This window comes from Saccostrea echinata, unplaced genomic scaffold, assembly GCF_033153115.1.
Source record: "Saccostrea echinata isolate AGI-Se365-2 ecotype Australia unplaced genomic scaffold, CSIRO_AGI_Sech_v1 ptg000009l, whole genome shotgun sequence".
Taxonomy (NCBI): domain Eukaryota; kingdom Metazoa; phylum Mollusca; class Bivalvia; order Ostreida; family Ostreidae; genus Saccostrea; species Saccostrea echinata.
In genome coordinates, this window is record NW_026889758.1 from 15,881,479 (window position 1) to 15,893,374 (window position 11,896).

The window sequence follows — 11,896 nt, forward strand, 5'->3', positions numbered from 1 at the left end:
AAGCATGGGAAGCAGCACCAATACGGAAGGAATGGGTCTTGTAAGTTTTAGTATCTAAGCCTAACATTTCTATAGCCTTTTTAAATACAGACTCTGCCTGATACCTGGTCACTGGACAGCCCGACAGATGAATGAAAAAAGCCCTATAAGCATGTGGTCTTAAAAGTAAATATTTGCGCAGAAACTGAATTGGGCAGATTGGACTAGAAAGAATTAATGTGATTGTGGCCCCATTCCCTTCTTGATCAGTTTTGGAGTGACTTAAGGACATTACATTACAATAGTATTGTTGGTTGTTAATCTGACATCACCTGCTTGGATAGCATGACCGGGTTGGTCTTTAGAATCCTGAACGAGCTCCCCAATTCTAAAGTAACCAAAAATGCCGAGCAAAACAGTGCACTAAATAACACCGACTCATAGTCAGATCTACATACTTGGGGAGGATAGACAAAATGCTTTGAAGTATGTTGATAGTGATAGGTTTGCGAATGTCCTTCCTAGCGCTAACGCGACCCCACCCAAGTAGAACTTTCTGTAACATAAACGATTTTGTTGTATCTAGTAAACCTTGGATTTTGCAAAAATAAGATATTGCAATTGATTACACTTGTACACTTCGCAGAAATAACTGAACTGCTGCAATGCTACCTGATATAGCTTTATCGTGTTTACTGATAGGGAAAAGTTTAACAATTCTTGGGCTCGATGTTGTAGATGAGTCTGAGAAATGATTCTGGGACTGTCGTAGGTAGTTGGTCGGCTTCTGGAAAGACCTGTCTGAATCTGTGCCACTGAAGACCAGAAAGAGAATCAGCCTTAACATTTTTCACTCCCCTAATATGCTGCCCTTTAAATTGAATATTGTGCATGAGGCCCTTCAAGACCAAAACCCTTAAGAGATGCATAACTCTGGATGATTTGGATGTTTTAGTATTTAAAATAGTGACAAGTGCAATATTGTCAGTATGTAAAATAACTCGCTTTTCCCCCAACTGATCTCCCCAAGTAGACAATGCCATTGCTATGGGTACCAGTTCCAAAAAGGTAATGTCCCTTAATATGCTAGTCCCTTGCCAAGATTCTGGCCATGTTAAAAAAGCCCAATGAGTTCCAAAAATAGCCCCACACCCTAGTTTATCCGAACCAGCGCTATCTGTGTACAACTCTAATTGAAAGTCACTGGCCCAGTCTACTTGTCTATATGATGTTGTACCATTGAAAGTTTCTAGGAACATTAGCCAAATTTGTATATCTTGCTTCATTTCCTGAGTAACGCGTCTCTTGTGATAAGGCTTGCTAAGCCCAACAGTAGCATCATACAAGCGCCTGATGAATGCTCGACCCGCTGGAATTGCCCTAATGCAGAAATTTAGAAGGCCAGTGAGGGATTGGATTTCCCTAAGTGTAACTTTTTTACGAGATAGGAAATTACTGAGCTGATCATAAAGCTGCCCCAGTTTCTCTGAGGGGATACTAACAGTCTCTGTGACTGTATCAATTTCCAAGCCTAAAAATACCAATTTTGTTGTAGGACCTAAGGTTTTTTCGTGGGCTAATGGGACCTCCAAATCATTGCATAGATTGGTAAATGTTGAGACTAAATAATGACACTGCTTTGTCCCAGATGCACCTGCTAGTAAAAATACATCCAAATACTGTATAGCAGGAAATTAACTCGCGGAGTTAATATTCGCTATATTCGCGAAAATGAAAATTCCGCGAATTCAACATACAGTGAATAATTCTCCAAAAATTGATAAGGATAAATTGAAATATTACCGATATCCGTGATTAGATTCGTTAACTCTATTTGTGTTTCCTTGCAAACATAAAAACAGTAATTAATATAGCGGACATGTAATCTGTCTTTCTAATTATGCGGGTGTAAGGATCAATCACAAACACGTAGTTGTGTTTTTTAAGCTTAATTGATAAATAAACATCTATAATGAAATTTAATTCTGCCACCCAATAGAGGTGCGATGTAAATGTTTATAAAACATGCCTTGCTAGATTTCACTCGTGCGTATCACGCAGTCTTATTAACTTTAATCAAGCCACTTATGTAGTAAAGACAACACTGTTACACATTAATTCAATTTTATTAACATATCAACATTTTGACTATCGGTACTGACAACTTATATAGATACAGAGGGATTTAAATATACTGCAGTTAATACTACTCTGTAATCTACTCAAAACATACCTGTGAACGAACACCTGCCACAGGGTTTCTTTTTTTTACATGAATGTTTTGGATACGACTTGAAATCACTTGAATAAATCACTCGAGCATAGATTCATACCGGTATGTATTTCAATAATACTTAATAAAAAGAAAGAAAACAAGAGAAAGAAAGAAAATTTATCTGAATGCGTAACATTGTAAATCGTACATTTTATCTTCTAATCGGGATCAGTGCGGTGTTTCGTTCTATTTAATCGGGTTCGCAATCGACGGAAAAAAAACTTGAGTGTTGAAAAAAAAAAGTTGTATAATTTTTTCCTTTCCGCGAATTCAAACGACCGCGATTTGCTGCAAGTTGAACAAATCGCGATCTTTTCCGACCGCGATTTTAACCTGCTGTACAGTAGTGGACTACATTATCAGATTGACTCTTTTGTTTTAAACACCATTCCAGAAAGGAAGCAAACTTTTCAAATTTAGCACAACTCACAAAACAGCCAAAATGGCATACACTTATCGATATAAATACTGCTGTTGATTTTGTACCCTAGCAACTCAAAATCAGAGGATGAACTGGTAGCAAACGGAAAGCATTCTTAATGTCTAAACGAGCCACAAAAGTTCCTGGACCTAACTTTTCCAACATTCTCAAAGCTTCATCAAATGATGTGTATTTAACTGAACAACACTGAGGATCAATGAAGTCATTCACACAATCACCAACTGGGTGGGACAAATGATGAATAAAACGAAATGTACCATCTTTTTTTAGGTACCATACCTATGGGGACAGTCTTAGGTTGAGAAATGGAGGGCAGAAAAATGGGCCAGCAACCCGATCTAAACTTATTTCTTTATTGACTAATTGTATGGCTTCTGTAGTAAGTGAATTCAAAGACTTAAGATTTTTACAGTTGTATGGCTGTCTAGGACCTTGGTAATTTAATTTAAAACCAAATTGAAACCCTTGCAATAGTTCATGTGCATTTTCTGTGTCAGGATAATTAGTCAAACAATCTGAAAAAACTGAAGTCTTGATTGGACTGTAAGCAATACTACTGATGTCTAACTGGTGTTGAGGAGGGGGTTCTGAAACTGCTAGTAGCTGGCTTGACTGTTGATTGAGCACGCCAGGTTGACTGAGAGTTCCCAGATCTAAAATTTAATGAATTTCTAGTAGTGGTTCTACACATTGTAAAGGGATGGGGTTGTGAACATAAAATGCACCAGTGCCTATATTGGCAGTTTTGCCTTGAACAATAACCCTTGTAGTTGAAATCATAACACTTTAAGGGTTGGGATGGCTGAATAGCAGGCTGCCGGTGAAGGGCATTGTTATAAATGTAAAGGAGCCAAAGCTCCTGATCAACTGACGCAAATGACATTGAAGGGTTGCACTCTTTCTTCAATCTGAATTGAATGTCATAGTCCCGCCAACCCAGGCTATTTACCCGGCTTGCCCCGAGACGTATTGTGTGGATATATTTAAACAGAGCAGCGTTTTCCATGGGGCGAGCCAGCACATAAATGGCTGCATAGACAAGAAATGCATCTGTCCACATTTGGATGTCAGTAATGGGTTTTAATTTAGATTTTGATGATAAAGCCAAATTGCCATTTTGCAGTGAGAAATATCTAGTATCATCATGGGGGTCAGTTTCGAGCTTATTGTTGATCAATGAAGCTAAATTAACATATTCGCCATTGGCAATTTTGAGTTTAATATTGTTGGATACATTATGCCCCAAATCATTATCATAACTAGAAACTCTTATGTTCGCATTGGATGAAGGAATACCTTCTGTCCCCTGAGGTTGGGCTGGGTCTTCTCGCTCAGACAAAATTGTGGAAATGCGTTGAGCCAGATCCTGAAGTTGGTAGGGTGGCATAACGTTGGTAGGCATTATCGTGGGTGCAGTAGCCTGTACATCAGAAGGGCAATTGATAGGCTGGACTGTTCCGTCCGTGATGCTCGCCGACGGAGGAACTTCGGAAATTGTCTCCAGACGAGGCTTTCGTCTCCCTGCTCGTTTCCGTGGCTGAGCCTGGGTTTGACTCGCCGTCTTTCGCTCAGGCATTTCGAATCTCGAAATATAACAAAAGAGAAAATCTGTTAACCATGGGTTGTCATCAAACTTTAATGTAATATGACTACTGAACTTTGAATGCACGTGTACATGAGTGCCTGTTAAAATCATAAATATCTACGAAAATTGTTAGCATCGATGATTAAATTTGGATAAATATGCAATAAAAGAGCATTTAAAATTTTATTACAACAATTTCTTGACAAAAAGTAAAGGTATTAGCTAAAAACAATCGAAAAATTCACACCACTGTAAAATTCCGTCCTTACCTTTGAAAACGTCTGCTTCGACTGATGATGAATCTGTGCATTTATGACGTAAACAAAATGTGTTGTGGTCAAGACTAATTGACGCAGGACCAAAATAAACAATCCCAAAACACCTTATTTTTAAAAATTAATAGTTTTTCCCTTTGATAACTGGATTTAACCTTTAATGGTGAAATCCTATTAGACTTAAATCCTTCGTAGTCACGACCGGCTGCAAGTTGTTTTTCTGTGTTTTTGCCGTAGTTGTTTTTCTGTGTTTTTGCCGTAGTTGTTTTTCTGTGTTTTTGCCGTAGTTGAGTCTTGGAGGCCGTAGAGGTGGTAAAGGGGAAATGGTAGCAATCAGTTCGTAAGGTTGGAGTAAGAACAATGTAAGTGCACAGCAATAATTTTTTTTTAGAGATTTTGCAATTCGCTTAATGATGAATGAAAGTCTGTCGCTAACTCACCTTTCATTTATCTTTTAAACCTCAATAATAAGTTAAAAGGAACCACGCAACTAAAAAATATTAAGGTTTAATATTAAATCACTTCCAGTGCATTTAACAAATTAAAGAAAGAGGTGAAAAATATATATTTACCATTTTAGTCTATATTATTTTCATGAAGAAACTATATAAAATGAGTGCCCCTTGGTCATAAAACATCCTTTATTTAGAAACAAACAAAAGATATACAATGTATCAACAATTAACACCATCGTTTAAATGAAACTGTTCTTGCGGTTCAATATCATCAAGACTTCCCCAGAGTGATTCTTTTTTACTGGGGTTCTCAATTAATTTATCCCTTTTTATTTTTTCCTCCATTTCAATAAATTTTGTTTCATCATGCCTTGCGTGGTAGAATGCAGGCCTATTCATCCTAGGTATCATTAACATTTCAAATACTGCTGCCATAATATATAGGATCCCTGTAAGAAGGAATTAGTCTTTAAAAAGAAGTTGCTAAGAACAAGATTTTGACTGCTTTATCAGAAAAAAAGATTTATAACTAGTTACCTACCTGAAATAATAAAAAGAATTGAATAGCCCCCTTTCCCTCTCTTAACTCCATCTACAGTGGAATAACATTAGAATTACAACAGGAACCTTCTTGCTTGAAATACTCCTCTGATATTTAAGAAAGTGATTAGATAAAATATTAATTTTTGAATAAATTTTCATCTGTAAAACTAAATTTTGTTCCCTCCGATAACTGGACCAATTAGAAATCCTACACCACACGTGAGCATTTCCATTCCAAAAGCTGTTGACATCTGTTTGATACCAATTATTTCAATGGTTATAGGTGATAAAAGGGACCACACACCACTGGAATATAAACCAAGCATGACAGAATAGAATACTTTACCGGGGAACGAAGTTCCGATCAGTGGTAGAAATATTGTAGACAGTCCTAGTATTAAAAAACACCCCATGTACAAGATTTTGCCGTCAACATTAAAGTCTGTTGCTGCTAATCCAGTTAGAATTCGAGACAAACAACCGGTGATACCATATATAGACATAAAAGTGGTAGCTTGTGCTTGAGTTGAACCTGTGTTGACATAGTATTCCGGTAAATATAAAACAGATGTATTGATGCTTTTGCTCCAGCATAAAATACTCACACAAAAGCGACAAAATGCACTGTTGAAAATAATTCTTTTGAATTCCTGTAAAATCCATTTTAATTGTTCAGAAATAGTCTCAGATCTTTCTCCTTTTCTTTTCTAGTTCCCTAGTCTTGATACATATAGTAAATACACAAGTCTGTAGGTTCACAGCCGACAAGAGAAGAAAGGTACCATTGATTCCATATGTCTGGATAAGGAATTCTGTGAAAAGAGGATACACCGTCACCCCAATACCTGCTCCTGTCGCTATTATACCTGTGGCAAAACTGGGATTGTCAATGAAATAGTATCCTGTGACTACGACAGTACCCGAAAACATCATAGACTGTCCAATTCCTGTAATGAATGATTAAGCTGTTAAATCAGTGTCTAAATTTAAACATTTGCCTTCTTAAGAATTCAACTCATTTTAAATTATTTTCACTGGTAGAATTACAACATGCTTTACTATACTGTCGTTTCCTTGTAATTGACATGTAAATCTTATTTCAAATGTTGCATGACCTAAATAAAGTACCTGCAATAATTCCGTAACAAATAATCACAAGCCTTATGTCTGACACAAAGCTTGGAATGAAGAAACCAGCGAAGCTAAGAAAAGATCCAAGGAAAATTGTGGACCGACAAGACAAACCATTTATTACGGTGCTGGATAATGGACCTAAAATTGAAAAATGAATACTAGTTTCTAAGTATATGGTGGTAAACTTTACGGAGTACCATGAGATTTGGTGTTAAACTTTTGACCTAAGATCAAAGACAAAATGGTGAGTAAATTCTTCATCTTTTATTTTTTGCACTAACACGTTGGGTATCCTCAATAAAGTATTTATGACACAGAGTTAAATGGTAGTAAATGAGCACCGTTTTGAAATGGCATTGGAATAAATGTACAGAATATTTTTTTTAATTCATAGATTTTATTTGTGCTTTCACATATACAGACTATACAATATATATTAGTTAACATTCAATACATACTTTCATTTCTACTTCCTGATACTTCATATTAAATACATTTTCTTTGTAGTAAATGTATGTTGCATTTCAAAATCAAACTAAAATTGTATATGACATATTGTACATTTAATATATGAATCTTCACTGTGAAAGCTTTATATACAGAAATAAAATTAAAGAAAGGAAAAAGGGGGTGAAAGGGTGCAAAAAAGTAAGGTGGGGGGAACAGTATTAAGTAGTTTAACATACTTGTATATTTGTATATAAACTTGAGAAAAATAAATACATTATATCATATCACAAATAGTTTTCCAATATTTTTCATATTCTGAAAATTTACAGTTTCTTAAATGTATAACTTTTTCAACTAATATTCTATCCACAATATTTTTTTCTAGCATTGAGATGCTTAGTTTAGGCACATTTTTAAAGCTACTAGCAAAAATAAATTGCTTAACAGTAAGTATCAATATATTGTGTAGTCTAAACATGTTTTTGTTGTTGAATTTGCCAAAAAGTATATCCTTTCTATCAAAATTAATAGTAAAATGAAACTTATTTATAAACCATTCCTCAATGTGACACCATATCTTTTTAACGCAGAAACACCCGAAAAATAAATGTTCAATCGTTTCGACATCTTGTTTACAAAAGGAACATACAGGTGAATCAATTAGTTTGAGTTTATAAAGGTATTTATTTGTTGCAATAATCCTATGCAGAATGTGAAATTGCATCCACTGAAATTTTGCTTCTTTTGTTACTTTAAAAGGAAGTTCAAATATTTTGTTCCAATCTATATCGCCAAAAAATATTCCATTATTTTCCCATTTTTCTAGTGCCTTCATTGCTTCCTTTTTCTTCTTAATGAGTATACTATAAATGTCTTTACAGCCTTTTGTACTTTTATAAAAAATATAAAGTGAATTAGAGATAAAAGGTCCAGTTTCTCTTTTTTCAATATCAGTAGTTTTCAGTATTTTTAAAACAGCTACTTTTAAACCTGCATATTCTACAAAATTTGTTTTTACATTAAGATTTGTGAGGTACTCAAGGCTTACAAATTTTCCTTCAGAGTCAAACAGATCTCTTACAAAAACAAAGCCTGCATCGAAATAACTTTTCAAAAATATGGATGAGTTGTTCATTTTAATTCTTGGATTAAACCATATATGTTCATGAAGAATTTGCATATTATTTTGACCAGAATCAATGATCTTTACCCAATTAAGTAAAACCTCTTTCCAAAAGTTGTTAATTATTTTATTATACATATTAACAGTAAAGTCTAAACCTCTTACCCATAGAGATTCGACTTTCATTCCTAATTCTGATTCAAGAGGTTTTAGCCATTTTGTGTCTGAGTTAATCAGTCTTCGGATCCATGCGATTTTAATGCACGTAGAAAATCTACATATTCAATCATATTCAACCCCCCATTTCTATAATCTTGAATCATAACATTTTTTTTAACCTTATGAATTTTACTTCCCCAAAAAGTAGTAAAGGTCTTTCTCAAATTCGTCTAGGAGTTCCTTATAAGGGTTCGGAATAGTCAATATCAAATGGTTCATTTTTGGTATAATCAGGGATTTAATCACTGCTAATCTACCAATTGGAGTAAGTTTTCTTAACTGCCATTGTTTTGTCAACCGCTTTATTTCATTTAATTTTGAGGGGTAATTCAGTTCAACCACTAAATTGATAGAAAATTTTACACCAAGAAGATCAAAAGTAGAATTATTCCAATCTAACTTCCATCTCGAGTGATGAAAAACTTCTTTGGAATTTTTTTTACTGCCAATCCAAACCATTTTAGTTTTTGTGAAATTAATTTTTAGACCAGATATAAGTGCAAAATAGTCAAGTTCTCTTAATATACCATCCATAGACTGTGGTGATCCATCAGATATAATTGAAGTATCATCAGCATATTGTGAAAGTTTATATTCCTCCCCTTCACTTATAATTCCCTTTATATTTTTATTATTTCGAATCAGAATCCCAAGGACTTCAGCACAAATTAGAAAAAGGTATGGGGAAATTGGGTCCCCCTGTCTACATCCCCTCTGAGGGAACAGGTAGTCAGAAGAAATTCCATTCTGTATTACACATGATTTAACTCCATTATAGAAAGTTTGAATCCAATTTTTAATTGACTTTCCAAAATTAAAAAAGTCTAATGTTTGGTATATAAACTTCCATGATAGGGTGTCAAAAGCTTTTTCAAAATCAATTAACATTAATAAGCCTGGAATCTGCTTTTGTTCCGTGTAATGCATTAAATCATAAACCAGTCTAATATTTTCACCTATGAATCTTCCCTTTAAAAAGCCAGTTTGGTCCTTATTTATTTTTTTATTCAATACGGTTTTCAATCGTTCAGCAATACAGCCTGAGGCTATTTTATAAATCACATGTAAAGAATATTATTACCAAAAAATATGCTTGGCATTCTATACATCACAGTAAACTTCTTCAAAGCACATTCAGTCAATTAATTCTTTTTCCCTGCCGTACAAAACAAGGAATATTACGTGGAAAAAACACCCTAACTAGATGTTTGACGTAATAGTTCCTACGTCTCTTTGAACAATAGATTGGACCGACATTTAAAAAAGTTATAAGGCTTACTAAACCATATTTTGGGAATGTGATCATAGAAATAGAAGACATTCAATGTTTTGTAGTTGGATATTGAATTTATTTCTCGAGTGGGACAGGATTTTTTTTTATATATTTTCACGAGTGTGAAGCACGAATGAAAATATCAAAAATCATATCTCACGAGTGAAATAAATTCTATATCCAACTACAAAACATTTAATTTTCTGTTTATTACATTTTTTTTTATTTTCCCTTTGCCTCTGTTTTCTTAACATAGTGTCGAAGGTTGTGACGTCACAGTTTAGCAGTTGAGACGTCATAGTTTAGCAATTGTGTGAGATTGAAAGCATTGTAACATGGAGTTTAGCAACATATTAGGGAAAAAATTGGCAGTTTTAGTCTCTATCAAGATGGTTTAGTTGCTATCTGAATTTTATTAAAGGCCAGAAAATATTTCTTACTCACTTTGATATCCTTTCACTCTGTGAGAAAATATCACTTTAGTGTCCTTTCACACTATGAGAGGGCAGTTATGTTAGTTTAAGAGTTGTTGTAAAATGTGCTTAATAAATAAAAATTAATTTCATTACAACGGTATTGGTAACGATCCTGTAATAAAACTAATGTCTAAATAACTGCATCTCACTTCCATTCTCAATGACCGCGTAGTGTAGGACAGCGCCGCAAGAATTCCATCGGCATCGAAAGCAAGTTTTTTGACTTTCCTAGATAGCCGAGCGGTATAGCGCGCTGTCCCTGTACTGCTAGGAGACAGATTCTGGGTCTCGAGTTCAACCCTGGGCTGGGGCAGAAGTGAGTATCCTTATAAATGTGAATTTCTTTGTGCTTTCTATATTAATATTTCTTCACTTAGGGCAGTTATGTTAGTTTAAGAGTTGTTGTAAAATGTGCTTTATATATATATATATATATATATATATATATATATATATATATATATATATATATATATATATATATATATATATATATATATATATATATATATATATATATATATATATATATGAAGTTAATATGTATCCTATCATGTAGTCTACTTGTGTTCTGTGTTTAATTGAAATTGGACCAAAACTGAAGATAACTGAAGAGTAATGTTTAGAAAAAAATTCTCAGAAATTTATTATTTTTTTAATTGACCATGCAAACACCATTTGTTGTAATCGAAAAACAGTTGGAAGGATTTATTTTTCTTATGGTAGTTAACTTGTTTCCAAGTTTTCCTTTAAAGTGGACCAAAATTCAAAGGGGAGTATCTTGTAGAATATTTTTTCCTTTACCTGTATAAGTTTACAAGTATGAATGGAAGTTTCGCTTTTTATCTTTAGACGATGTGGATGGTTAACCAATTTGGGAATGACAAGAGACTATTTTTTTACATGAATGAAGCTTAGAATTATCTTTTTTTAAATTAAAGTTTCTATAATTTCATGAAGATATGCAGAAAAAATACTTTCTTTCCATCATACAATATTTCACTTTTATGATCAACTAGTCTGATTGATAAAAATTATCAAAACAAATTAAGTTTTTATTACCAGCTAAACTGAAGAAACTGGTAAATTGAGCTCCTGCCCAGGATACTTCTTTTGGAAATTCCTTGTATTTCTCTAGTAATCCAAGGTGAATAATACCCGTGGAGTATCCCAGGCTTGTTCCCAAAAAACTATTCATAAATCCTGCGAACAGTACCACAGGCTTTCGCATTCTGTATGCATAGACTGGAACTCTTCACAGCAGGAGGGTAAAAGTACTAGGAAACACTTGTCACAACATTGCATCATACATGCTGCAAAATCAAAATATAAGATTCTACTTGTCAGTTCCTTGCATTATACGAGGGCCGTTAAAAAATACGTTGTATTATTTAATCGAACATAAGTCAAATTGAAAATAAATGAGTAAAATTTGGATTCTGCACTTTCTTTTTCAAAAATTTTTTGTCGTGCTCAGTACAACAACAATATCACAACTGCATTTATAGTTTTAGGAGAAATTAATTAAAAATGAAAAAAAAAAATATCCACAATATACCGGATTCTGCAATAAATATGTTTCTGCGACATTTCATTTCTATATTTGACGTCTGTTATTGTAAATAATAGCAGAGTCCGCGTATTATTTTGAACGGCCCTCATAACTA

The 11,896-nt window shown here is 34.0% G+C and overlaps 1 protein-coding gene and 1 pseudogene across 1 annotated transcript; both read right to left on the bottom strand.

The window, feature by feature from the left end:
* Positions 1–3,249: 3,249 nt before the first annotated feature.
* LOC133182469 (uncharacterized) lies at positions 3,250–4,272 on the bottom strand. The gene has a single exon (XM_061317316.1). It carries the CDS (start codon positions 4,270–4,272, stop codon positions 3,250–3,252), a length of 1,023 nt encoding a protein of 340 aa, XP_061173300.1.
* A 1,449-nt stretch (positions 4,273–5,721) lies between these two features.
* LOC133183372 (monocarboxylate transporter 6-like) lies at positions 5,722–11,460 on the bottom strand (annotated as a pseudogene).
* Between the last annotated feature and the right edge of the window lie 436 nt (positions 11,461–11,896).